This window comes from Crocodylus siamensis, chromosome 10 (assembly GCF_052110815.1).
Source record: "Crocodylus siamensis isolate JL-2025a chromosome 10, ASM5211081v1, whole genome shotgun sequence".
Lineage (NCBI taxonomy): Eukaryota > Metazoa > Chordata > Crocodylia > Crocodylidae > Crocodylus > Crocodylus siamensis.
The window spans coordinates 66,237,341-66,264,337 of NC_143404.1; the positions used below are offsets into that span (position 1 = coordinate 66,237,341).

General features: G+C 44.1%; 1 protein-coding gene across 1 annotated transcript; it reads left to right on the forward strand.

Annotated features, from left to right (window-relative positions):
• Window position 1: 1 nt before the first annotated feature.
• On the forward strand, window positions 2-26,997 carry CDH26 (cadherin 26). Its single transcript, XM_090020497.1, has 17 exons — window positions 2-483; window positions 7,290-7,352; window positions 8,475-8,597; window positions 10,357-10,518; window positions 13,346-13,493; window positions 15,033-15,199; window positions 15,391-15,522; window positions 17,093-17,278; window positions 17,419-17,687; window positions 18,883-19,025; window positions 19,449-19,682; window positions 21,381-21,608; window positions 21,779-21,909; window positions 22,286-22,363; window positions 22,633-22,701; window positions 23,504-23,587; window positions 24,524-26,997. Exons 1-17 carry the CDS (start codon window positions 409-411, stop codon window positions 24,725-24,727), a joined length of 2,496 nt encoding a protein of 831 aa, XP_089876623.1. The 5' UTR covers window positions 2-408; the 3' UTR covers window positions 24,728-26,997.

The window sequence follows — 26,997 nt, forward strand, 5'->3', positions numbered from 1 at the left end:
GGATTTGGGCAACTGAGGTCAGCTCAGTGGATAGGATTCGGAACCCATTTGGGTAATTTATCCAGGCACACAAAATCCAAACCAAAAGTATCCGTCAAGCCACCGCCAGGATGGACAGGAGTCCCGTGTGGCTCAGCGGAGGAGTCCTTGCCTACCGGACAGCAGCCCTGCTTCACTCCCGGACACGTGTGCAGCTGCGGCCAAACCGCCCGGCCCGTCCAGCGGCGGGAGCCGCGCGCCCAGGCGAGGCCGGTGCCGGGGCCAGGCCCGAGCCTCGCGCAGGGGAGACCCCGGCGCCAGGGCCGGGACGCGCCGCTCGGGCTGCCGGGGGCGGGGCGGGGCGGGCCGGGGGAGGCTCCCGGCGCTGCTCGGATAAAGCGGGAGCCGCGCCGCGGAGGCGCCGCTGCCATGGGGCCCCGCGCTGCGATGCTGATGCTGCCGCTGCTGCTGCCGCTGCTGCTGCCGCCGCCGCTGCCGCCGGCGGTAGGTGCGGGCTGGGGCGCGGGCACGTCGCGAGGGGAGGGCTGCACGCGAGATGCCTTCTTGCCCGCGGGTCGGGAGCCCGAGCCCCTGCTCCCCTGGCACCAGCGGAGGCCGCGGCCGGGTCCTGGCCCGGGAGCCGGGACCGCGCGATCCGCGCTTTCATGTGCTGCCTTGTCCCGGCGACCAGTGCATGGCATCATGCTTGTCGAGGGCGCTTGTGGGGCCGGTTTCCTCTGGTCTGCTTGACTTCAGACTCCCCCCGTCACTAGTCCCCGCTCCCCCCGTCACTCTCGGCGCTTTGGAGCTCCCGGGTGTCCAGAGGCATCAGGCTCGCTTGGCCCTCGTGGAAGGGGGCTCTGTCCTTTATAGGCAGAGTCCCCTCCTGCCTTGTAGGGTGAATGAGCATCACGAAATTACTACCGTGGCGGGAAGGAGTCTCAGTCACGGGCCAGGGCTCCATTGTGCCTGGTGCTGCATGAACAGCAGAACAAAAGGATGTCGCAGAGGTCCTGTAGGCCAAGTATAAAATGATCGGGAGAGGGGAATATAGCCAGATGGAGATGTGAGTGCAAGGGAACCAATTAAGCTATTGTGATCAGTAGTGATCTGTGGTCTAGGTATTAAAGTTGAGGTTCATCCTCACTGGGGTTTGTGCATTTGCTTCACTCAAAGTCTTTCTCCAGGATCCAGCTTCTATACAGGTGCAGGGAGAGGCCATAAACTTGACTTAAAGAGGCAGGTTTGGGGTTTTTTTTTTTAATTCCTTCCATTATGAGTAGAAGCTGTATCACGTAGGAGCCTCATTTAAGGATTTGCTGGTATGCTTGTCCTGCACTGCAGATGCTTGGGGTAGACTCCTGTTGCACAGGACAGCTGACGTGGTAGTTGTGTGGCTGCCTAACTCCTGTTTTTGGCACTCCTGCATCATTTCAGACTCCACAAACCCCCATGCGGTGAACTGAATGCACCCTGCTCACCTGTACAGGTGCTTGATAGTAAAACCAAAGGACACAGTGGGCCCTTCTGTGTTTTAGTTCAATGCCGTAAACACTGAAGTACTTGTTCAGGGAGCAGGAGATCCAGGTTTTAAGCTCCCTTCGCTCAGAGGGAGGTTGAAAGGGAGGTTGAACCCTGTATTTTTTGCTTATCAGCAAACAATTCTCATTAGCAGATCAAAGGTCTGGTGTTATCCAGACCCTCCAGGGAACCTCCAAAATGAATTGACCTTGATAAACAAGTCACTCGGTCTCTTGAAGTAAGGGGCTCCATTCTGTTGGACCGGCCTCAAGTTATATCTACCTCACTGTCCCTGAAGCTTTGCCCAAATACAGTCTCTCCTATTATCCCAAGCATGTGCCCTTTTGGCCTGCTGTGCCCCCATAAGCTATGTGCCATGGCAAAATGTTAAGCCCCTTGAAAGGGGAGCTAAGAAGTCTAAAAGACGACTTCAGTCTCTGGCAGAGTTTATCATATTGGCCTGACTGCCCTCCCCAGAGTGTAGCTGGCTTAGCAAGTGAAGAAAATAGTGGGTCAGTGTCCCCAGTCCAGACTCCAGTAAAATGGAGGATGATAGGAGCTGTATCTTCAGTACAAACTGCAGACTTGCCTCTGATATACTGGACTCTCTCTGAAGTTGATGGTACCATTCAAGTCTTCATCTTCGTCCCTCCAAACAGGTGTCAAATCCAACTTAATTTAAATAAGCACCACTGTTTCAGGGTAATTTTCATGCCTTTCTCCCAGCTCTGCTTACCACCCTGTGAATGGCTACATTTTTGACCTATTTTCTTAACTGAGTATTCGCTTTGTAACTTAAGAAAATTCAGATCCTAAGCCACTACTAGGAGCTTTACCAAAGTCATTTGAGCGATGCCAGTTTATACCAGCCAGGAGTCTCGCCCTTCATTCCTGACCTGTATTTGAAGCCAATTTGTTCTGAAGAATTAAAAAAGACCACTAAAATTTGTATGGGCTTATATGAGCTAGGATTTTTTATTTCAGGCTTGTTAGTCGCGAACGCCGGTTCTCCAGGGAATGGTTGCAATTGTGTGTTGATGAAATTAAACTGACAACTGCATATTCCTTCTGAGACAAAAGAATAAGCTTGACCTGAGTGGGATGGGGATGGGGCTGATGGGGGCTGCAAGGTGGGGGGGCTCCAATCCACACCCCCTCCAGCTCAGGAAGACTCTAGCCAGCAGCTTGCTCCCACTCCCCTATCCGTCCTGCTTTCCTGCAGACAGGCCCAATCCTGCAGTAGATTAACCCTAGGGAGCCCAAATTCCCTAAGGCACTCGAAAGCGGAGTGCCTTCATCTGATCCCTCCTTTGATGAGGGTTAATTTGTTGTAGGATCGGCCTCTTTAAAAGCACTCTGCAGCTGTGCACGTATCACGGCGTGGCTGTAGAGTACTTTCAGGGGGCCGATTGCGTGACAAACATAATTTCCGTCTGTGCCCTGTGAGTGCTTATCCTCAAAACAATGTGAATAGTCTTGCTACACACTATAGTTCGGGCAGTACTGATCCCAGTGCTTGCATGAATGATTGTCAGGACTATGTAGGAGCGCAAGAGGATTGCCATGGCAAAACTCATGAAAATAATGTCTATTCAGACACTAATTTCTGTGCGTAATCAATCTTTCTGCACCCAAAAGTCAAGGTAAACACGCACCGGCTTTATATATGCACTTGTGCACTTAATGTGCACTTTAGGCAGACTTAAACATCTGTCGAGCTATACACATTAAAGTGGCTTACGCTAAATATGTGTAAAATTACAAACTCAGTTAGAACTATCATGGCCAACTGATGCTTCTAGTCACATGGATGTGCAACTGCCAAATTTGTATGTATATTGTGGTGACTGCATACACAAATCAGCTCTGCAATTGCCTTGAAAACTGGCTAATGCTAAAAAGTTATCACATACAAGATGAAATGAGATTTTCTTAAAATCACACTTCCTCAAATTGATCTTTCCCTTAATATCTTGAATGATAGTAAAATATTTATAAAGGTAGTGCAATTCCTCTAGCTATTTTAGGCTTATGCATAGCACAAAGTGTTCTTCTGGGGGGCGGAATAAGAGCTAGGTCTTTAAAAAAGTATTTGAATGGCCCTGATCCTGGCAGAGTTTATCCAGCCAAGTAATCCTCATTTAGCTTTGCTTCAATTTTTCTTTGGGGAACATTTTTAGAAAGGCAGTTGTATCAAATGGAAAAGGCTCCTTAAGGGGAAAAAAAGAAGCTTGAGAAAGAATAAGTTTATCAAGGGTTACGATCAGTATGACGAGGGATGATGAGGTCGAATGGTCATAAACTACTACAAGGCCGTTTCAGGCTGGAGTTAAGGAAGAATTTCTTTACCCTCCGAGCCCTCAAGGTCTGGAACAGCCTGTCATCGGAGGTGGTTCAAGTGCCTACACTGAACACCTTCAAGAGCAAATTGGATGCTTATCTTATCTTGCTGGGATGCTATGACCCCAGCTGACTTCCTGGCCTGTGGGCAGGGGGCTGGACTCGATGATCTTCCAAGGTCCCTTCCAGCCCTAATGTCTATGAAATCTATGAAACCTATGAAAGAGAAAACATTGATAACCACCAGTGCTAGATATCCTTAAAAGGACAGTCTTGCCCTGGAAAGTCATAGTCCCAAGTCAAATGTGATAACAAATGAAAGACGAACGAGGTTCTTTGGGTGGATCTGATTTTTGATTAGATCATCATAAATAGTTGGAAGAGAACATGCCAACTGCAGAAACTTCCTCAGCCTGACCAAGACATTTTTGAAAGCTTGCTAAAAATTTCCACCCCCCAGCCATTTAAGTTGGTTTAATACAAAATGTCAGATTCACCCAAAGAACCTTGTGTGTCTGTGTCCTTAGATCAACACGGCTATAACCTATGCCCCTTATAACAAATAGAAATAAGAGATAGTTGAGCTAATATAGAGGCACAGGAAAGTCATGCCAAGGGTCTGCTAAACTGATCGTATAGTAACCCTTCCTGTGGGCTCAAAACAGAATTTATGAAGAAGTCTAAGGGCTGGATTCTTCAAATCCAGTCTCTTTCTTTTTTAACTCTGTTATCCTCCCTTTCATTTCCTCTGTTTATTGTAATATTCTTGTAGCACACATTGATTCTTGTTCAGCATGGACATTCCCGTGATATGTAGCAGGTAAATCATTTCACCTTTCTTATCTAAATCCTGAGAGATGCATATGACCTGAAGTCAACTTCTAATGCAGGGTGAGCTTAGTCAGATCTAGTTGTGTCTAGTAAGACTACAAGCCTTTCAGCCACCACTGAATTTTAATACATTTCCTTTCACTCTGCAAAATAATAATTTACTTATTTTTAATTTCTGTATTTCCTTCTCTGCCAAATATGACTCTAAGTTTTATCTGTTCCTTACAACAGCAATATTTCTCTAAGAGTCTCGTTCTGTTGAACATCTAAGATCACGTATTTGGCTTCTCAGCCCTTGTTTTTTTTTTTTAGGCTCTGATCAAACATAGCTCCTTGCTATCTCCAGGCCAGCCACATTGTCAGAATTAGCTGATATAATAGGTTTCACAGCATACTGTTAGAAAATGTTTCCTGTTATGCTGTGAAAAGTACTTCCAGGTTTCCGTTCACAGCGGGAGCTGTCCTTAACAGCCTGTCTGGTAATGGCACAGTAAATGCCACTGAAGTAAGTTCCTACCTTGTACCCTATTATTGGTCAGAGCTCTGCAATTTGTTCAGCTCTCAGGTTCAGCACTGTTCAGTTTTTTTTCCTTAAAGCACCTTTCAGAAGAGCAGGGGGGAGCACGGGAGCAGGGGAAATAGAGAGAAACATTTTACCTCTCTAGAGTCCTGGACCAGATGCTCAGTGCACATAAATCACTATAGCTTGACTGACTCCAGCCATCATTAAAGCATCATTAAAGAATGCCTGAAAAATCCATTGTAATGCAAATAAATATCCATTCACAAAATGTCCTTCTTGAACTAAGTAACTTATAGAGAGAACCATTCAGGCTGCTCCTTTCTACATGCTTGGAGAGTATCTGCTTTTTGGAGCAAGCCGGCATGTTTCAAAAACTAGATTCTTACCTGCGTGTGCGAGCCCCTGGATGTAAAAGGGGGAAACAGAGATGGTTGACCATTTAGTTATATAGAAGTAGCTTTGCACATCCTTGTACTTGTAGGGGCTTCAGTTGGGAAAACGTTAAGGTAGTAACAATCTGCAAAACCAATGTGGAGCAATAATAATACAGGAAATCTGAGAGCAGCTGACACCAAATGAGATCCAGGAGAACAGTACTCCCTGCTCCCAGCACTCCTCTCAGCTGCCTTCTAGAAACATACCTACCATATGTCAATAGAGAACAGTATCCTTCCTTATTTAACTTAGTACGGGAACAAAACTCTTGAAAGGATAATCTCTGTTGTGTTGGCACAAGCTGCTTTATCCACAGCTGAATTGCAGTGTTAAATTGATGGTACAAGGAGTGGAGCTACTCTTGCAGGTCACTTTGTAGGCATCAAATTAGATTCCAGTTTTGTGGTTATAAGTGCCTGGAAAGAAGATATTTGCTTCTTATTTGCTGAAGATATAAACCCACTGGATGCCCAACAGAAATCTTTCATGCTATGCTGGCAATATTGTTTATTGTAGATTTTCAGTTTCTAGAGGAGCCTAAAGGATTTAGGTACTTTCTCTCATTCCTTTCCTTTTTCAAGGAGTCAACTGCAGACCAAGTAAAGTTGAGGTATGTTAAGCTGAATAGCACCGGACTCTCTTACAGCACAGTCATTTAGTGCACCAAAATGCAAGTGCACGTGTAGATGGTGACTGGGACTGGCTGGGGCATGGTGGGACTACAGTGTGGGGGCTGCCCACCAGCTAGCCCCCATACTGTAGCACCCTCATGCCCCAGCCAGTGCTTCCTCATGGGACAACGTGGCCCCGGGCTGGCAGGCTGACCCTCCTGGCCATCTGTGAGTCTGGGGCTGCTCTACCCTGGCTCAGTGTGCTGCAGTCCCAGGTGCACATGTAAATACTGTGCCTGGGAGAAATAAACTCCAGAGCTAACTTTGCCAAAGTTTATTTCTGCATGCTAATTGCACACTTAGATGCACCCAGTGGCTGTGTCCACATGAGCATGGATGTTGGGCTCCCAAGAGTCAGTTAGCAGTGACATCTTGTGCTGCTGCTGCTTATGCTGCTCTGCTTTTTATGCATGGGGTTTTTGACCTGTGGATATCCCAGGGTCAACCCCACCCCCAGTGTTATTACCTTGCAGTGCGGAGAACAGTTGAATGTGCAGTATGTAGGACCACAGACCTGTCTATGGCACCATATACTGCATGGCTGCATACTTCTGGACGTGGCCAGTGATTTCTTTCAGGAACAACAGTAAAAGCAACTTAATTAATTTAGAGATAGAAAGTAGAGAAACAGCTGATCACTGAGTTGCATAGGATTGGCCTTGTGTATCAGGATCTTTGCATTTTCTAATGGTGGTTTGGACTGGGAATGTTAGCTAAGTAAAAGCTATGTATGGAATTGGGCATGGGGTAGTAATAATGCAGAAAGACTACAATAATCTGACAGTATCACTTCTAACTTCTGTACAGAGAAAAGCATCTTTAATCAACCAGTTTTATACCCTTTTTCTATCTGATAAGTACTTGAGCCAGTTGTTCTTTGAACCTGTTTTCAGGTGATAAGGACACATGCCTTCTGTTGGGCAAGCTCAGGTCTCAGTTAATATTTTATAATCACTATCCTCCTAATTGTCACCATCTTGTTTTATAAGGTTACTTGTGCCAGCAGCTTGCCTTATGAGAAGGAGGATGTCACCCGAGAACTTACCAACGAGGTTTGTAATTCAAGTTATTTCATAAATGAGATATCTGAAGTCAGGATCGGAAAGATAGGTAAACTTCAGCTTGGTTTACTTACAAGTCAGCAGTCACCAGGAAGTAAGAAGGATGAAGCAGAATTGCTTATAATGCATGTATTAAAAGCCTTTATCACTAGGGGTCTACTTAATTCACGATTTCTATGGAAACTGCAACAAGCTGTTTATTGCATTGCATTGCACTGTTGCACTGTCTGCAATTTCCTGCAAAATCAACCTAACCCGCCCCAGCATATTTTTCATGTAATATTCTGTGTTTGAATGTCCCAATGCTTACTGGAGTACAAAGACAAAGTGATAATCACTGTAGGGATAGATCACATGATTTAGAGTTACTGTCTGTTAGTAACATAGACTAAGCGAAGGCACCAGTCACAGTAAAGTGAAAATAATGTTTCAGCGCCATCTTTTAAGGAGTTAAATGCAATGCAGCAGTCTGAAGTTGAGTGAAAAGAAATAAAACTATGCTAAATACATTTCTGCCCAGGATCAGGTAATGCAGTTCTCTGTAGGAACCTTGCATTCTGATGGTGGTAAATTGTTGGTAAATTGTTTTGTTCATCTTGCAACATGACTCTGGATGTATCAAGGAAAAATAGTGTTGATCGCCATTTATAATATATTTAAATTTAGATTTAAATATTTAGCTTTATAATAACATTATAAATTATGATATAATCTACCTTCTGCAGAATTTGCTATTAAATTATATGGCATTATCATTTACCAACGTTATTATGCCTGTGTCTGTTCATTTGTATATTTGGGGAAAGGCCAGGTCTCACTAGTGGGGGTATTGCATAGTAAGCTGATAAATCACTTTCCTCATTTTGTCTGTTGTACTGAATATTAGGCTGGGGTAATAGGAATGGAGAGGGGGAGCGGGGAGTCAGGAAATGATCAATTCTCATCTTAGGTCTATTGATAACTTCAATTCAATACTAGGTTTATTACAATTTCACATTTGGTTATAGCTACATTTTGCTTTTCTGATTAAATCCTGTGTCAAGAGAAGTATTCTGGTGTAAGAAACTAGAGTATGTGAGTTTTGTGTCACTAATGTACTGTTCTACCTAAAAGGCACCAGAGCTTTATCGGTCAGACAGTTTACGTCCCCTCTGGCGCACAAAGAGGGCGTGGGTTATCACCACTATGGAGCTTCAGGAGGAGGACAAAGGACCATTTCCCAAACTTGCTGGAGAGGTAATTAAAAACAAACCAGAAAACCCCATGAAACCAAAAGCAGACACCAAACACGTAACACCATCATAAAACACACATTTTAAATGAGAACTTTGGCTACTTTTCTCTGTCATATGAGGAGGTCCTTACAAAATCAGGGGCTGAAGTGACAGAGAATTAGCACCACTAAATTTGCTTACTGTATCTTCTTTTCACATGGTATCAGACAGAAATACAGGCTAGATCATGACAGCTCCAATAAGCAGTCCAGTATTTCTTCCCTGACAGTTTCCCCTCCTAGTTGCTTCTGGGAAAGGTTAAGAAACCCTGCAATGCACAATTCTGTAATGAACTTGTGTCCAGCTATCCCCCAAAGCAACCCTTTGGGCTCTGCCAGCCTCCCACAATCACCTAGGCTCCAGTCTTAAGCAGAAAGTCTGCATATAGAAGTCACAGCCCTCCGGATAGGTCTGTGGGAGCCCATGTCTCCCAGGGCTGTCAAAGATCAAGAAGAAACAAAGATTTACAAGAGCATGCCATGACTCTTTTTTTTCCTCAAAGCTTCTGGCAGGCCATGGCACAACTCAGTGCCCACCAGCAGGTTTCTAGCTTTCTATTAGGTCCTCCTGTCCCTCAGAGGGAAGCACAGGAGGGCCCAACAGCCAGCTGAGAACTTCTGCCCACCTCCCCAGGAGCCAAGGAGAGGATACCTGCCCTCCCCTGCCCCCCATTTAGGACCTTTGCCATAGGTTAGACATGCCTCCTTACAGGTGTGGTAGGGGCAGGGCTGTTTGAAGCCATAGTTCCTCCTTAACCCCGTCCTGTGTGGTGTGGGATTTGTAGTAATCACACACTTGCCCATGAAGAAGTGTCTTCCTAACCATTAATTCCTAAGGCATTGAGGTTTATATAGGGGAGAAAATCCACAGAGAATTAAAGCTTGTATTTGTCTATGCCTTCTCCTACTTAACAAGAATCTTTTGTTTCTCATCTGTAATGGGACTTCACCTCTGACCCAGAGCTACTTACTTTTTTAATAGCCTTGTGTGAGAGGCTTTGAGCAAAGTCTGAATCAACTGTTACTTGGTTATCCTTTAGCTTGCCATCTCTGGATGCATTCAAAGAATACAAGGGGAGAAGTTTCTAACAAGAACAGGCCTAGTCTCCCCTAGTGGATTCATTTAGGCATTTCTGTTTTTAATTGGTTTTTCAGTTCTGTTTTTAATTGTGGTTTCAACCAATTTCATGGGTACTGATGTGAAGTTTCAGTAATTGTCGCTCCCAGTGCCTCTTTTAAAGACAGGTGTATTAGTCTAGCCGCTGATTCTAATGAGATGCAATAGGTGGTTGATAGCAGTTAAGATACGTTTTTGTTAAGCTGGTTCAGAACGTGTGTGTGTATCATCCTGAGCTGGTGAGCTGTTGTTCTTTAACATATCAGTTTGTTACAACTGCTCTTTTGAACCATTTATGTAGTAGGCTTTCATTAGAGCCTGACTGAATTGTCTTTCTATCAATTGCTATCATGGTCTTAATGTCAAGGCCTTGATCACTATTTTTAAGATTTTCTATTCCAGGCAAAATCTCTAAAAATTATCCCATACATCATTCATTCATTCTCCAAATGGGAGGGCACACAACCATGATTACAGAGTGCACCAAATCAATACATTATCTTAACATTTTAATGGTGTCTCTTTTTAAAACCTTTGAATTGGGTGTTGAAACTTCATCCTTCTAATGTGACCAAATTTTCACTGCTATTCTGTTTCTTTTGTAGCTGTTCAATAACAATTCAATCCACCATTTCGCAAAATATCTAATCAGTGGACCTGGAGTAGATATGTACCCAGACATTGGGTTGTTCAGTATAAAAGATGATGCCTATGGGCATGTATATGTACATCGCAGCATTGACAGAGAGAGAAACTCCTCTTTTTTGGTAAGTATAGTTTCATAGATTTCATAGATTTCATAGACATTAGGGCTGGAAGGGACCTTGGAAGATCATCGAGTCCAGCCCCCTGCCCACAGGCCAGGAAGTCAGCTGGGGTCATAGCATCCCAGCAAGATAAGATAAGCATCCAATTTGCTCTTGAAGGTGTTCAGTGTAGGCGCTTGAACCACCTCCGATGACAGGCTGCTCCAGACCTTGAGGGCTCGGAGGGTAAAGAAATTCTTCCTTAACTCCAGCCTGAAACGGTCTGGTAGTAGTTTATGACCATTCGACCTCATCATCCCTCGTCATACTGGTCGTAACCCTTGATAAACTTATTCTTTCTCAAGCTTCTTTTTTTCCCCTTAAGGAGCCTTTTCCATTTGATACAACTGCCTTTCCAAAAATGTCTCCCAAAGAAAAATTGAAGCAAAGCTAAATGAGGATTACTTGGCTGGATAAACTCTGCCAGGATCAGGGCCATTCAAATACTTTGTTAAAGACCTAGCTCTTATTCTGCCCCCCAGAAGAACACTTTGTGCTATGCATAAGCCTAAAATAGCTAGAGGAATTGCACTACCTTTTATAAATATTTTACTATCATTCGAGATATTAAGGGAAAGATCAATTTGAGGAAGTGTGATTTTAAGAAAATCTCATTTCATCTTGTATGTGATAACTTTTTAGCATTAGCCAGTTTTCAAGGCAATTGCAGAGCTGATTTGTGTATGCAGTCACCACAATATACATACAAATTTGGCAGTTGCACATCCATGTGACTAGAAGCATCAGTTGGCCATGATGGTTCTAACTGAGTTTGTAATTTTACACATATTTAGCGTAAGCCACTTTATTGTGTATAGCTCGACAGATGTTTAAGTCTGCCTAAAGTGCACATTAAGTGCACAAGTGCATATATAAAGCCGGTGCGTGTTTACCTTGACTTTTGGGTGCAGAAAGATTGATTACGCATAGAAATTAGTGTCTGAATAGACATTATTTTCATGAGTTTTGATAGAACAAACACATGGAACCTCTTAATTTTTCTCCTAGTGCTAAATATTTCATGTGAAAGAAATTCCAATAATAATTTCAAGTCTGTATTTGTTTCTACCTTTGAGTTACTATTTGTATAGCCAATGGTGCCTATCCAGGCCAATGGTGCCCGCATTATTTAAACATCAATCAGTGTCAAAGCTTAGCTTTTTTTTTTTTTTTTTTTTACTTTTTCCATAGTTACAGTGACTGTACTGTGAACCAGGTCACACTCTGAAGGCAGAGACTTGTTCAAAATATCAAGATAAGTTACAGGCATAGAAGATAAAAAACTGCATTGTAAAACCAAAACTCTGAATACTGTCAGTACTACGGCACTGTTGCTTTGATACTGGAGGCAAGCTTCTGCTGTGGCGTATGTGAAGTGTCCATGATGATTATCAAAGGAGTTGAAGACTTATGATGAGATTGCGTTAGGGTAGCCAAAAGGTTGCCCTATAAGATCGCGTTCAGATGAGCACGGCCATGCGGTGCCACATTCTGCACGCTCCATTGTTCTCTTCTTTGCAAGGGAGCAGCATGGAGGGGTGTTTTTTGACTCTTGGATATCCAGGGGTCAAAAAAAAAAAACTGGGGAGAAAAAAAGGGTGGAGCGATGCATGAGGTGGCAGTATGCGCTGCCTGAAGGCTTTGCTGCCAGCCAGGCTCCACGTGGCAGGAACGCTGCGGCTGCAGTTCTGGAAGGCTTGCAGGCCCCCAGGTAAGGCTGCTGGGGCCAGCCCAATGCTGGTCCCAGTCTCTCCTACCCCACCCAAGGTAGTTGGTTTTTACAAAATGTATGAAGCATTCACTTTTTATTTTCAGTTCAAAGGATAACTGAACCATACTTACTTAGCCAAGTGGAGTAACTTTTATTATTTGTTGGTGAAGCAAGGTGCACACCCACTAGTTGTCTCCAGGGAACCAAATGTCCGTGCACATCTGGACACAGCCTAAGAGGAAGCACTTTATTATTGGGCAAACTGAACAAATAGTTTGGATTATGTATCTGCTAGCAGGTATCTTCAGTAGATTTCAGCTGCCTCGTAGCAGTTTCCCTTCTGGATGTTCAGTATTTCACGGTGATTTCTGGACAGAATTCTGCCCTCTGGGTTAACCAGAGTAAATCTTTTTTCTGATGAGATGAACATGTCAGGACAGAAGTTCAAGCTATTTGTTTGAGTCCACGAATGTCTGCAAATGGGAGTTCAAAACTTAATCACTGAAGTGTTCATGGAAAGTAAACCTGCAAGGTCCACAAATTTAGCTACAGCAAATTCAGTGCAGTCATGATTACTGATATTTTCCCACTTTTTATTGCTTGTTCCTTATTCCCATCTCTCTCATTTTAAATATGTATTAAGAGCCAGCATAAGATCTCTTTAAATTGTACTTGTTGTTAAAGTTCTTAAAAGCTCTTTGCTTGCTTTGGGTAGTTATGAACAAAATAGTTGCATGACCAAAACTGAGTCCATACAATTAGAAACTAGGGTTGAAAATCTAGCCCATGAAAGAGCTGTATTCCCTTGTCTGTAGTTTTCCTGAAGTGCCTCAAACACACAGCTGCATTTTTTCCTGCCCTAGCAGGTTTTTACAAAATGTATGAAGCATTCACTTTTTATTTTCAGTTCAAAGGATAACTGAACCATACTTACTTAGCCAAGTGGAGTAACTTTTATTATTTGTTGGTGAAGCAAAACAAAGGCATTATCAGGGTATAACTGAAACAGGACACAGCAAAATGTGACCTACTTGCTTCTGAAATTTAACTTGGTATCTGCATTGGTGTCCATTTTAGATACGTTTTGATGTTATAAACAAAAAGACTGGTGAAAAAGTAGACACATCTTTATTCTTCAGAATTAAGATTAAAGACATTAATGATAATGCACCTGAGTTTCCTATGGCAGAATATAACGTTACGATAAAAGAAAATCACAGTGCAGGTAAGTAGATATATAAGGGACATCATTGGCTTATTCCCGGCTATATATTTTAAATTGCTTTTCTTCTCCCTGGATTGTATGCAAACATAGATTGTTTCAGGGACTCAATGAACAACATCCCATTGCTGTTTGAGTCAGAAGTAATATACTGTAATATATATTCCTGGTTAGTCTTGAGGGGGTTGTTTCTGTAAACTGTTGCTCCTAGGTATATTGCTTGCTACTGTAAGTAAAATGACTTCAGTCTCATCCAAAACCTGCCAGGAAGTGCAGGGATATTGTAAATCTCTCCCTCAGTCACCCTTTGTGACTTCAGTATTGTAACATTAACCAAAGAGATAATCAGTCTGAAATTCATGCTTATATGAAAAATGCAAGAAAAGAGGGAATGACGTATTTTTGGTGGAGTTGCCTTTAATCTGAATCTGAATGGTGTTGCCAAGAATGAGTCTGAAAGTAGAATCTCTTTCAAGTTTAGAGGAGCTTTTATAATGAATGCTTCCCTTAAACGTCTTGGTGCAGATGTGCTTTAACCCTAAAGTTTTTGCTTACATTAACTTTAAAAAGAGAACAGCAACACCATGGTGACCAGACAGGGATGGTAGCTCTTCAAAGCTCTTAGGTCTTTTACCTTTCACAAGGTTCAGAAATCAACGGTGAATAAAGAGAGAACCTATGAGATGGGAAGTAGGCAGGGTTGATTCAGCTTGGAAATAGTTGTGGGTCATATGCTCCCCAAGACTATAAGAAAACATGTGCTCTGGCACTGGAAAAACACATATTGACTTTAGTGAGAATAAACAGTCCTCAAGACTATTTATAGTGAGAATAAGACCTCCATAGATGTAATCCATATCCCATTCCTTTTACAGTCCTCAGTACAGAATGATTGTCTTTCAGTCTCCAGGTCTCCACATAGGCCCTTTAACCAGCTTTTTACAGATAATGAACAAACAGAAATGTAGAGAGATGTGCTCAGTAGTAGCAGTGATGGGAGCACCCAGTGGTGGGGTTAGTTTCTTTGAGGCTGATGGACAGCATGCCTGGATTAAAAACTGATGAACCATTTGTTTCCAGAAACACTGAAATCCAGTGAATACCTAAGAACTGCCATTTAGTGGATCAGACCATAGGTGCACCCAGTATCCTGTGACAGAGTGGATACCGAAAGGGAGAGTGAACAGGGTATGAGCAGGGTTTTTTTCCACTGTCCCTCTGTTTTACAGCCTCTAGCATATCCTTATTTGCTACAGTATTAGATACAAGCTGGTCTCCCCAGCGAGGTAGTTAAGCATGATTACAGAGGTAATTATCGTGGGGGGGGAGAAGAGGCAGGAGCTGCAGAGGAGGAGGTTCTCTAATGGCAAATATCAGGTCATTTGAAGAGGCATGTTGTGTAGGGATTGAGAGGACGTCTCTGTCAGACAAGCGGATGGTGAGGCATGGAAGTGGTGGAACATGATAAGGGCCATTGTTAGGCCTGAGTAGCCTACATCAGTACTGAGCACTTGTAATAAATGCCTTGATTTTTCATCTTAGATGAGCCAGTACTCCAAATGACAGCCTTTGACAAAGATGAAGAACGCACTGATAACTCTAGAGTGGCCTATTACCTCACTAAGCAAACGCCGCTCTCAGATGAGCCCAGATTTACTATTGATCCTACCAGCGGGCTGATACATATTTCAGGATGCCTAGATTATGCGGTAAGGTACATATTACATTCTTTTATTTATTGTGTGGGTGCTTACTTGCCACAGGCATCTTTAGTCTCTTAAGGAAGTCTGTGGGGCAGTGGGGCTCTCAGAAGTATGATTAGTTGAAAGGATCAGCATTGTAGCAATGATCAGAAAAATGAAGTCATTGTTTCTGAACCTGAACTGTTTTGTTTTTCCAGGCTGCCAGCTCTTTCCAACTCCTGATTGAAGCCAGAGACCATGGAAGCCCACGGATGTCGTCCACAGCTATAGTTAACGTTGCTGTTGAAGATTCAGAAAACAACTACCTGCCTGTGTTTCTTAAGGAAAAAGTGAGAAGAAAGTAGAGCTACTTTACTGAGCCTCCTGCAAAGGAGCACATTCAATTGTGCAGAGTGTTGAGGGCATGTACTGGTGAAATTAGGAGCTCTTGGCGTCTTATTAAATCAGGCCCAAATGTGTTTGAATGTGGGGTCTGGATTAAACAGCACTGTGTCAGGAAGGGGAAAAAACCTCTTTGAAGGCCAGAACATCAGTGCCTGGGTGTTGTCAGCTGTAAATTTAGTGGCTGCTAGGAACTGAGACTGGCTTCTAAAAGGTTTTGATTAGTGCCATTTCTACATGAAAGTGCTAAAAAGCCTGGGGTAGTTCCTGGGAGAGTAGGACCACTTGGGTGGTTTGGTTTCATAGTCAGGATCAGGGCATTCCTGCCACTTTTCCCTTCTACTCCAGTGTATTGGTTGAATTAGGCTGCTTATTATAACTTTTTGGAGCACAGGCTGAATGTTACTAGAGTTTCACAATGCATCTTAGAGCCTGCGCTCTTAACTGTTTGTTGAATCCTACCTTTGCTGGGCCTCGAGCTGAGAAGCAGAGGAGCTCCAAGAACCAAGGAGAACCAGACCTCTCCTCGGGATGCAGCCTTCCTGACTTCTCAGGGAAACAAAGATTCTCTGTTGGAGAAAGAAGCCCTGGCTTTGACCTGAAGTGAACGTAGTTGTAACCACCCACCTATGTCTTGATTTCTAGGGAGCATGCTATCCTCCATCACAGTCTTTTCTATTTATTTATTAGTGGGACAAGAGCTAACAAATCAGCTTGTGAACAGGCAGAGGAATTGAGGGTTGTAGCCCAGCAAATATTTTCCATCTGTGTAACAACAGGTTAAAACTGGTTTTGTAACTTGCAAGTTCAAGCGCAGAAAGGTGGGAGGCTTCATTGTCAGTGTTGGCAAAAAGGACTGAAACCACAGACTATAAAAAATGTTCCTTCCTGGAAGTATTTGTCACACATTGCACAAGACAAACCTCTGGCTTAAGTTTCAAATCCGAAGAGGTATTCAGCTGTGGTCCGAGAGTTTGCTAGAGGTTGGTAGGACAAGGTTATATGCATTTGCCCTAGCAGGTTTAAAGGCAGGGTTTGGTTTTGGGGGGATGAAGTCCACACTAACAGCTATGGCCCTAGTAGCAGTGGTGATTTCTCCAGTCTACCAGTGTTATCCTTTAATTAATGTTTAAAGACTGAGGCCGAGTGGAGGTGGAGGGGTTGGGGTGAGGAGGAAACGAGACTCTCAGGAAGCCTAATGATGGCAGTTATCTTACGTAAGTTAAGACTGAAAAAGATTCTACCACAGTCTCTCTGAGTCCTTTAATGGAAATCTGATTGAACAGAGATCACCTAGCCGTGGGTATTCACAGCACCTCCTTTTTATTGATGAAGAGGGTCTGGTAAAGAGTGGGACCGGGAGCTGCTAGAACCACTGCAAATGCCGAAGGCCTCTGTACGAAGCAGATCAGAAGGACCTGGCATTGCAACTGTGATATAGAACCTGGCCTGCCTGGTTAGATGAATGCAGTGCTTCCTGATTAGACAGTGTTGAAACAATCCGTTTTTTTCTTTCAGTATGAGCTGCAAATTCCAGAAGGCAAAGAAGAGGCAGGTGTGCTGAGGCTCCAGGTGAAAGATCCAGATTCTCCCAATACACCTGCATGGAGAGCAAAGTACAACATAGTGCAAGGCAATGAAAAGGAAGAGTTCATGATTGAGACTGATCCTGAAACAAATGACGGGATTTTAAGCGTTATTAAGGTAAGAGTATTGACTAAACGTGGGATGCTACAGCAACATCAATAATTTCAGCTGCTGCAATGTGGAAACATCTTCTCTTGTTTACAGAGAGAGAAAAAGAGTCATGATCACTAACGGAAGTTTCTGTTTGGGATTTGCAGCCTTTGGACTATGAAGGTGCCATACAGAGGAGACTTGTCATTTCTGTTGTAAACGAGCAGCCTTTTTTTACATGCAACGCAAGTAAGAAGTGGAGCCATCCTGTCACACCCACCACTGCATCTGTGAGTGTCAACATTGTAGATAGAAATGATGCTCCTCGATTTGACCCTTCCAAACTTATTCTTCAAAAAGACGAAGGTGTGAAGCCTGGGACGAAGCTTGGAAAATACACTGCGGTGGATTCAGATGTGGTGCCAAATAAGATAGAGTGAGTGGAGACACTGCTACATCTTGGCTGGGGAAGGCATTAAGAAGTACAGTGAGCTTTTTCATCATCAGCAAGAAAACCTCCTAGTGCTGCTGTTGTAAGGATGCTGGAGCTTCAGATTAACTGAATGATTTTAGACTTGAGCAAAAAATGATTGGTCCTACTTCGGCAGCTGTAAGTGCAAAGGGCCTGATTTTGCTGTCCTTGCTTGAATAAAGTGGACGCTAAAAATGCTAAGGACATTATTTAGCCCACAGTATGGGCACAGAATTGAGCCCGTAAATAAAATTATGGCACCTTTTGATGACTCTCTTCTGATTCAACTGGTATGGAAGTTAAATTAACTTCTTGCTGTAGCAGTTGTCCTTCCAGGTGAGGGATGAGGGATAAGCCATATTACTAGCAGGTGGAATACTGCCTATACAGGGTCTTCATAAAGTCCTGGTGCACTTTTAAACTTTACTAACTTAGGTTGCAGGTATGATGGAAACAATCTGTAGATGGCATTTAAAAGCAAATTTATTAAAGTTTTATGACAACTAGAGTACACAATGCTAGACTTCATAAGTAATAACAAATTTATTCTTAAATAAGATGGAGCTCTGTGCCACTACACTCTGAATGTATGACAGTTCCTAAACGACTTTTTCCCAGAGAAGTGGATAGGCAGAGGTGGACCAATTGCTTGGTCACCTCGTTCACCTGACCTCTTGCTGTTGGACTTCTTTTTATGGGTACATGTTAAAAAGTGTAGTCTACTTGTCAAAACCACGTTATCTGGTGGAACTTAGGGCTAGGATCACCAATGTAATTAATGCAATAACTTAAGAGCAATTGGGAAACATTTTCAAGGAGCTGGAAGATAGTATTGATGGTGGTTTTGTTGAAGTCTAGCATTACGTACTCTAGTTGTCCTCAAACTTTAATACATTTGCTTTTAAATGCCATTGACATTGTTTCTATCATACCTACAACCTAAGTTATTAAAGTTTAAAAGTGCACAAGGACTTTATGAAGACCCTCTATGGAAGCCTTTTCACTGGTAAACCAAAACGTAGTCCCTACTGACTTCTCCATTTTTCACCAAAAATCGGCACTAACAAAAAATTGGGAACCCCACTGTTGCATCATAATGATATTTGAATCCCAAAGTGATTTTAATTATGGGGTTTTGGAACCTCTTTGACTTTCTTAGATACAGACTAGTCCATGACCCAGCCGGGTGGGTGAATGTCGATAAGAACACTGGACTTGTTACTGCTGTAAAAGAGCTTGATCGGGAATCCCCATATGTGAACAACAGTCTGTACTCCATTATTGTTCATGCTGTTGATGATGGTAAGTTCCTGCACAAACCACAGAGAAAAATGCCACCATTCCTGAACAAGGGCTTTAAGTTGTGACCTAAGGGGATGAAAAGTATAAAATAGCTCCTACTATCAGGGTGAAAATGAACAAGGAAAAGCGCTCCCTCTACCCCTGCTTCTCCTTTGGGAAGTGGGGATGCTGGAGCCAGGGTAGAGTGAAGAGTGTGTGAGCAGATTGTGGGTTCATTCATTTTTATTGTTCAGAAAGTACATCTGAGATGCCAGATGGGACAGAAATACAAAGTACTGCTCATGGATCTGAAGAATCACAGTGCAGAAAATCCTAATATCTTTACACCTTACTAACTGAATAATAACGCGATCTGGGGAGAGGAACCACACCAGACTCTTGGTTCTTGGCACTCTTTTAGTCACGCTCTTTCTTCCTGACTAGGTATTCCACCTCAAACTGGCACCGGCACCATTCTGCTTTACCTGTCTGATATTAATGATAACAAGCCAAAATTAGTTGCCCCATTCTTGGAAGTTTGTGACCAAGAAGGAAATATAACCCTCGTCGTAAAAGCTGAGGATAAGGACTTGGATCCATATTCTGGTCCTTTAATATTTGAGCTGGCAGATAACTCTGATACTGTTAAGCATAACTGGAAATTAGGAAGGCAGTTCGGTAAGTTTTTTTTTTTTCCAGACATTGTGAAATCCCTGCTTATGTTGTCATCCTCTGTCTCACAATGGCACAGTCATTTTTAAAGCTTACAGTATGTTATCATGTAATGGGTTAAATTTTACGCTTCGGTATCATTCAAGCTTGTGTTCAAGCTGCTCCAAAAATTCTGATGGGATGGAAAGTTTTCTTTTGAACTTTTCTTCTGATTATCAACACAGTACATTAACAAATAGACAGTACATAGAAGCATTAAGTGCTGCTGTTTTTTGGCTGTGGTAGCCAGAGGTTAGCAAACACTAAACACATTTGTCCACATGGTTATCCAGTTTGCACCTGCAGTCTTGGTAGCTATGTATCAAATCAACACACACCTGTGCACCTAGCCCAGGGGTGGGCACAGGCAGCCTACAGACTGGAACCAGCCCATGGAGGGGCTTTGTCCAGCCCATGGCCGGTCCTACCTGGCCCAGGTGCCACCTAGCCATGGCACATCCTGCTGCCCCCTGGGCACACAGCGAACCTGGGGTGGCTCCATGGCTGGACTGCCTTTCTAGGCAGCCCAGGCAGTGGTAGCTCCTTCCACCTGCTGCCACTGGCTCCAGCCCCACGGTTCCTGTGTGCACAGCCCCGACCCTGCGCACCCTGTGCCTGCTCCGGACTCACCTGTCCAGGCTCAGCAGTGGCAGCAGCAGCAGTAGTATTGGGCAGAAACTCTTGGTCAGCACAAGGGAAAAGCTGACCAGCTCGGGGGCGGACATGCGCGGGGGGTTCCCATGTATACCATACCATACCCGCAAACCCACCCCCACAAATCTCACAACTACACGCAATCATACACGCACCAAACATTGCACCCATCCACACCCTCCCTCACCCCCCCCCCCACAAACCTGACATATTTGCACATCTGGGGGGAGCCCCACTCACTGCTACACCCCCCCCCCCACCACACGCATGCACCCACACAAACACTCCAGCCACCCTCCTCCTCCCCACACCCACCCACGCATACCCCCCACCTTCTCCAACTCATATCCACTCACACACACCCCATACATCCCCATAAACCTCCCATACCCACACACCCACAGCCACTTCCATGTCCCCACACCCCCCACAGGCCCCTTACTCCCCCATCTCTCCACACCTCTGCAATATACTAGAGTAAGACTGCATTTTGAGATATTATTCAATCACTTCTGTATACACAATGCAAACGCACACAAATCAGGACAACAATTTAAAAAAAAATAAAATTAAAATATGTTATTGAGAATGTAACATTTTTAGCATATATAACTTTTCTGATTCCAAGATGGCAAACCTTCTTCTCAGAAGAAGTACTTCTGGGGGTAAGGGTGGGGGGAGACTTCCAATGGCAAAGGTCAGGGGGCTATGGGGAGGGACTTCCAGCCCCAAGATGGCAATCAGGGGTCAGGAGCTTGTTAAGGGGTGGGGTCACCCTTGCGGCCCTTGACAGCCCACAAAACCTCGTTAAGCAGCTCTCCAGCTGAAATAATTGCCCACCCCTGACCTATCCTTGAGCATTCTGCTTTTTGGTCCTACAGATAAGTTTTCCCATTTTGCATATGTAACTTAGAAGGATGCCAAGTGGAAGAAATCCCCATCTGCCTCAGTACTGTGTTTTCAGGCTGTTTGTTGCTTTTAATTGAGAAATTTTTGTGCTTCTTTTTCCAGGTGACTCAGCTGAGCTTTTAATGTTGCGAAGCCTCTCGCCTGGTGATTATTTAGTGCCTCTCAAGATTCTGGACAGACAAGGATTTTCTGAGACAGAGATCCTGAATATAAGACTCTGCCTTTGCCTAGATGGGCAAACGTGTCCAGGGCAGATTGTTGAACCCATGAAAGTGAGGTTTGGAAGTGGCGCCATTGTTGCAGTTTTGGCAACTCTCCTGTTGTTACTATGTAAGTAATTGCCTAGGATTTGCAGACAATTGCCCATTGCCTGTTGCCCATTTTTCAGAGACTTAAGGGGCTGGTCACGGTCAGAAACAGGGTATTGGACTAGATAGACTACTGACTCAGTATCTTAGAGTATCAGTGGCAGCTCTGGTGACCTCCTCTCCTATTTTCAGTGGTTACCTGTGTTCTACTTTGGTGTACTTGTGCATCAAGAAGCAAGGAAAGAAAGGTCTACCCACCATTTGTAGAAGGTGTTCAGACTTTGATGAACTACAATGCAGAAGGCGGAAGCTCTTGGTCTCAGGTAAGGTATGCAGTATGCATTTACCAGGTCCAATAGACATCAAATCTGCTAGAGATGTGCAAATTAATTGTATTGCTCCTATTTCCTTTTATTTGCTATTGAGCAGAACACTGTCCCCTTTCTTAGCTGAACATGGTGGAAGAACGATGCATTTTGTGGTGCAGGTTATGGTAGCAGACAGAACGCTTTTCCTACCTTTCCAGTAGATTTCCAGGCATTTCCTGGACATCTTATCTTAATGGTGTGTAGTAAGGCAGGATGGTTAGGTACTGAGTAGAAATCTTAATGGCTTTTATGTTTTTATTTGCAATGTTATACCAGCCTGTTTATTCACTATACTCAGTACATCTGATTAATGTATTTCACTCCTGTGTAGGCTAATCCAGATGCTGTAGATCATGCTATGCAACCCATACTGCATACAGAAATTAGAGGAGGAAAACAAATCGTTCAGGTAATCACTAATTCTTGCAAAGGCAACTGTCTCTTTTTGTACAACTGTAGTTGTGGCTGGCTTGCAGCATGGCGTAGAACACAAGAACTTAATATAATCCAATCTGAAAATAACCATACTGTCACTGTTCAAAAAAGTTTTTCTTAAGCTGACACAGTCTATTGAGGCTGACACAGTCTATTGAATAGTCTTTAAAATAATTTTTTTCCAGATTTTTAACTAAAATTTCTGATAAGATAATTATGAAATTTGAATTTTTCCCATTTTAGGTTGGAAACACAGTGTCATTATCAACCCCCACTACACTGACTCAAAGACATTATGACCTGGGGTCATCTGTAAGTAAATTTTACAAGCTAGTTTAGGGTTCTGAGGAATGTTTCAGGTTGAGCAATTTATTTTGGTGGTGCTGGGTTTTTTTCCTTTAGTATTAACCAATAATCCCTACTTCAGTCGTGCCACCATTTCTCGTTTGTTTAAAAGAATGCCAACAGACTAATGTAAAGTTAGAGAAACACAATTGGGATGGTTTAGTCAGAGATGCTTCTGCCTTGAGCAGAGCATTAGACTAGACCTCTTGAGTCCCCTTTTGGCCATCGTTTTCTGTTTCTCAGTTTACACGTAAGTGACAATCACAATTCTCATGTAACTGTAATGCCTATAATTGCATTACATTCACTGGTGGGCCCCAAGAACAATCTGGGAGACAGTTAGAAATAATATAAAGCATAATATCATTTTTATTTTGTGTTGAGAGGAACCCCATTCCATCATACTTGCTTAACTTGCTAGTCCTGTAAGTAAGGACAGTTTGCATGGTTGTAGCATGGCGACCTATATTTGGAGTACTTCACTAGAAAGAATACTGTGAATCATTATTAGGAAGCTGGTTGTTGCCATAATCCTAAGGACTAACCAAGGCTGGGGGCTGCATTGTGCTAAGCATAGAAACTTAGAGTAAGGGACAGTCTCTACCTAGAAGAGCTTGCATTTTAAGTAGACAAGAACAGGTCCCCGGGGAAGTGGGTGTAAAGGTACAGTAAGTGCAGATTAGTTTCTTTATGACCTGAGTGACAAATGTAAAGCCTTCCCCGAAGACATTCGCTTTGCTGAGGCTCTGAGGCCATGCCTGTTTTTCAGGGTATCCCTTATTCCAGATCGGATGCCAGTTTTGGGAGGCTCCTCAACAGGATTACAGAGACAGTGGGTGAAATGCTGAATGAGGTAAGGAAAGCTGCTTTGGAAGCCTTCCCTTGACATATGGCTCATGGCTGTTGAGCACAGGAGTCGCCTGGGGAATTCAACAGTTCTGCTGCAGCTCCTCTCGGGAAAATAACACTCTCCAAGAAAATGGTACTGGCATCGAAGGAAAGCCCAGGGAGGAAAGGATGTGCCCTTCCATATCCCACCTCCAAAATAAGAAGTGTAGGCGAAGAGATGAGATATATACACGAAGGTAGAGCAGGCAGGATGTTTTCAGTGACAGTGATGTGAGCCACTTGATGAGAGCAACATAGAGGAGGAGGGAGTGAGAAGAGGTGGCCATCCACCACTGGCTGTGAGCCCCTGCCACAGAGGTCTCATCACAGCACTTCTTGCTGGGTCATGCAGGTTACCTGGCTGCTGGCATATCTAAATGCATACACCTCTTTCTGTATGGGCCAGCTGTGGGTGCCAGGGTGCTGCCTGCTCTAGGACTCGATGATCTCCCGAGGTCCCTTCCAGCCCTAATGTCTATGAAATCTATGAAAGCCAGGCAACCTTGTGCTCCAGTCTGTGCTGGCTCTGACCTTGTATTTTGTATTCAAAGCCTTTTCTTACCACTTCACTGTGCCATTCTGTACAGCTGCTGCATATGCATTGGCATTTTTTCTTCCTGGCCAGGTTCATTATCTTTGTGGGGGAAGATCAAATCGACTTTGCAGCTCTTAATTCCAGGGTAGGCTTGGGTGGAACTGATGCTTCTGTCACTGTTTGACAATAAAGCGAACGCTCAGACCACTGAGGGAGAGAGTACCCGTATTTCTGCAGTATCATCCTGGGTATCATCCTTGCTGACATGCTGCTTGTTAAGAATCCCTTTCACTTCCAAAAGGACAGAATAGTTTGGGAAGCCTCTATGGTGGTTTGTTGCCTGAATGTTTTCTTTCTCCTTTGCAGAAGCTCTTTCACATCAGTGACCTGGAGGACAATGTAATCATGTACCAACCTCATGTATATGTCGAAGAGGGAGAGCTAGACAGATATAGTTCCTGCATGTCCATCCCCGTGACTGATGATGAGTTGCCAGTGGATTTCTTGAATACTCTGGGACCCAAGTTTACAGCTCTGGAAGAAATCTGCCAGAAGGGATTTCAATTGTAGCAGTGATGGAGCTGCAGGGCCTATATCAGACTAGCTTGGATCTGAAGAGACTCATGCTGAGCACAAACATCTGCTGAACCTGGCAGGCTCTCTGCTTCAGGGAAAGTCCTGGCACAAAGCTCTGTGCATGGCTGAGCAATATCCCACAAATGCAGCCAGACAGTGGTTTGGGTTTTACTGTTTTGTTTTCATTTTGTTTAAACCTTTGCTGGGTTTGTACCTTGAAGAGCTGACAGGCAGATGGTGGAGACTTCAAAGAGTAGCTTTTCATCTCCCTTCCCTTCTCTGCCAGGTGTGCTGGGTCCTTTGGTACCAGCGGAAGGCTTTTTTAGTTTAACTAGAGTTAATCCAGTTGTTTTAGGTGAAGAGACTGAGGTCCAACGTCTTTGACATCACGTAGCACATCCCTGGCTTCCTTTGGTAACCGATCAAGGACTCAGCACTTTCCGCTGATGTTTTCCAGTGGCTGAGTTTATTTTTGAATCCTCTTAAACTAATCTGACAAAGGCTTTGTATGCATGCAGCTATCTCTAGGCAGACCTGATGACCAACCTCAGCTGCCACCACTGAGCCACAAGCAGCTTCTCACAGTGCTCTTACAGCCACTGTGCCACCAAAGTGCCAAGTACTCCCTGGGAGAGCACCAGGTGCTGAATGGACTGATCTGACAACATGGAGGTGCCTACGTACACCTTCATCTGGGCATCAGCCTTGCTCCAGCTGGCCGAGATGAGGTGACTCCATGCTCATAGTAGATGTGCTGGGGATTTAGGGCAGTCAGCAAGCCCCAAATTGTAGTAAAGGCAAAGTTTGACTTTGGGAGACAGTGAAGGCTGAGTTCTTGGTCGTGCCCAAGTGCATCCACTGTTCTTTCTGCAGCTGGCTTAACTTCTCCCCCTCATGGTGGTGGCTCACATTTTGTTTGTGTGGGTCAGAGCTCACTTCTGTCTAACTGAATGTGCAAATGTGAGCTTTGGCCTGGCAGTCTGGTCTGTTTGGCTGCAGGGAACGAAAGGACCAGCCACCACTTAGATACTACATAGTGGGAGTCTGCTTTGGTAGAGCAAAGGAAACAGATGGAAGTGCCTATAGGGCTGCATATCAGGGAATGTTAATCATTCTTCAGCGGTTGCTGCAGGGGAGTGCTGAGCACCCTGGCGGGGAGGACACGGGCTTCCTCCTGGCAAAATGAATGTCGTGATCCATGCAGCAGCTGGCACAGGACTGGGGGTGGGGGGAAAGAGGGAAAGCTTCTCTCTTAAAGATTATGGCACAGAACTCGCCTGTCTTATTCCATTCACTAAAAGCTGCACCGTCAGTCTGTAATATACTGGCCAGCCTGCAGGAGACTTTTGCAAGTCCATATTAATGTGCTCTCTTTTTGGGAGGTCACAGAGGTGGCAACAACAGTCAGTGCAGGCAGCAAGATTAACTTTGATTCCAGGGAAGGGATACTCTTGAGTTTTAGGATCAGAAGGCAATGAGCTCTAGTCTGTAGCTGGGGTCTACACACCCTGGGTTTGTGACCCGTGGTTTTGTTAACGATTAATCCTGTTCAGTGTGGCAGTTGTTAAGTGCCAGCCACAAATGGGGCTCCTTTGTGCTAGGCACTGCACAGCTCAAGTTGTGTCCCAATGAGCTGCAGTGTGAAAAGGTGAAACAGGTGTGGGGCATGTGAAGGAGCAGAGAGCACAAGCAGAGCAAACACAATGGCAGCAAATGTCACATTGGTTCCAGAATTTTTGGAGAGGATTAGCTGAATGGAAAGGACAGTGATGGGCGAGGGGAACCTGGAAGGCATGGGGTAAGGCAGGGAGAGGAAGTTTTCCAAGCCTGGGGTGGAGCTGAAGTGCAGACATTGTGAGGATGAACAGGGAGAGGGTTGAAGCAAAGAGCCAATGGATACAGGTCCTGGCCTCAGCTTCTTTTGCAGCTGCTCCTACCGTCTGAAGTCTCTAACTGCTGTCTGGATTCCTCCCCCAAACCCACAGAGGTGGGGTGAGGTCCAGTTTAATTACTTGTTAATGCAGAACATAGCCCTGTTTTAGGTATAAGGGCAAAGTGCCTCCTAAGGGACTCTATTTGCAGTGTCTTGCTGGGCTAGGGGGCTGTCACTGTCCAAGACAGGTACTTCGCTGCATGTATAAGATGCTTTTTTACTGATTTTTTTTTTTTTTTATTAACTGTTATTTAACTGGCATTTCTCTTTTGCTTTGGGGAAATCTGGATTGTGCTTTTTTTATATGTTTAAAATAAACAGGTATTTCAGT

Bases quoted from the DNA above. Each gene is read 5' to 3' on its own strand.
- CDH26 (XM_090020497.1), top strand. From the start codon at position 409: ATGGGGCCCCGCGCTGCGATGCTGATGCTGCCGCTGCTGCTGCCGCTG. The intron at 15,200-15,390 runs GTAAGGTACATA...TTGTTTTTCCAG, and splicing joins CAGGATGCCTAGATTATGCG to GCTGCCAGCTCTTTCCAACT. The intron at 17,688-18,882 runs GTGAGTGGAGAC...TGACTTTCTTAG, and splicing joins GTGGTGCCAAATAAGATAGA to ATACAGACTAGTCCATGACC.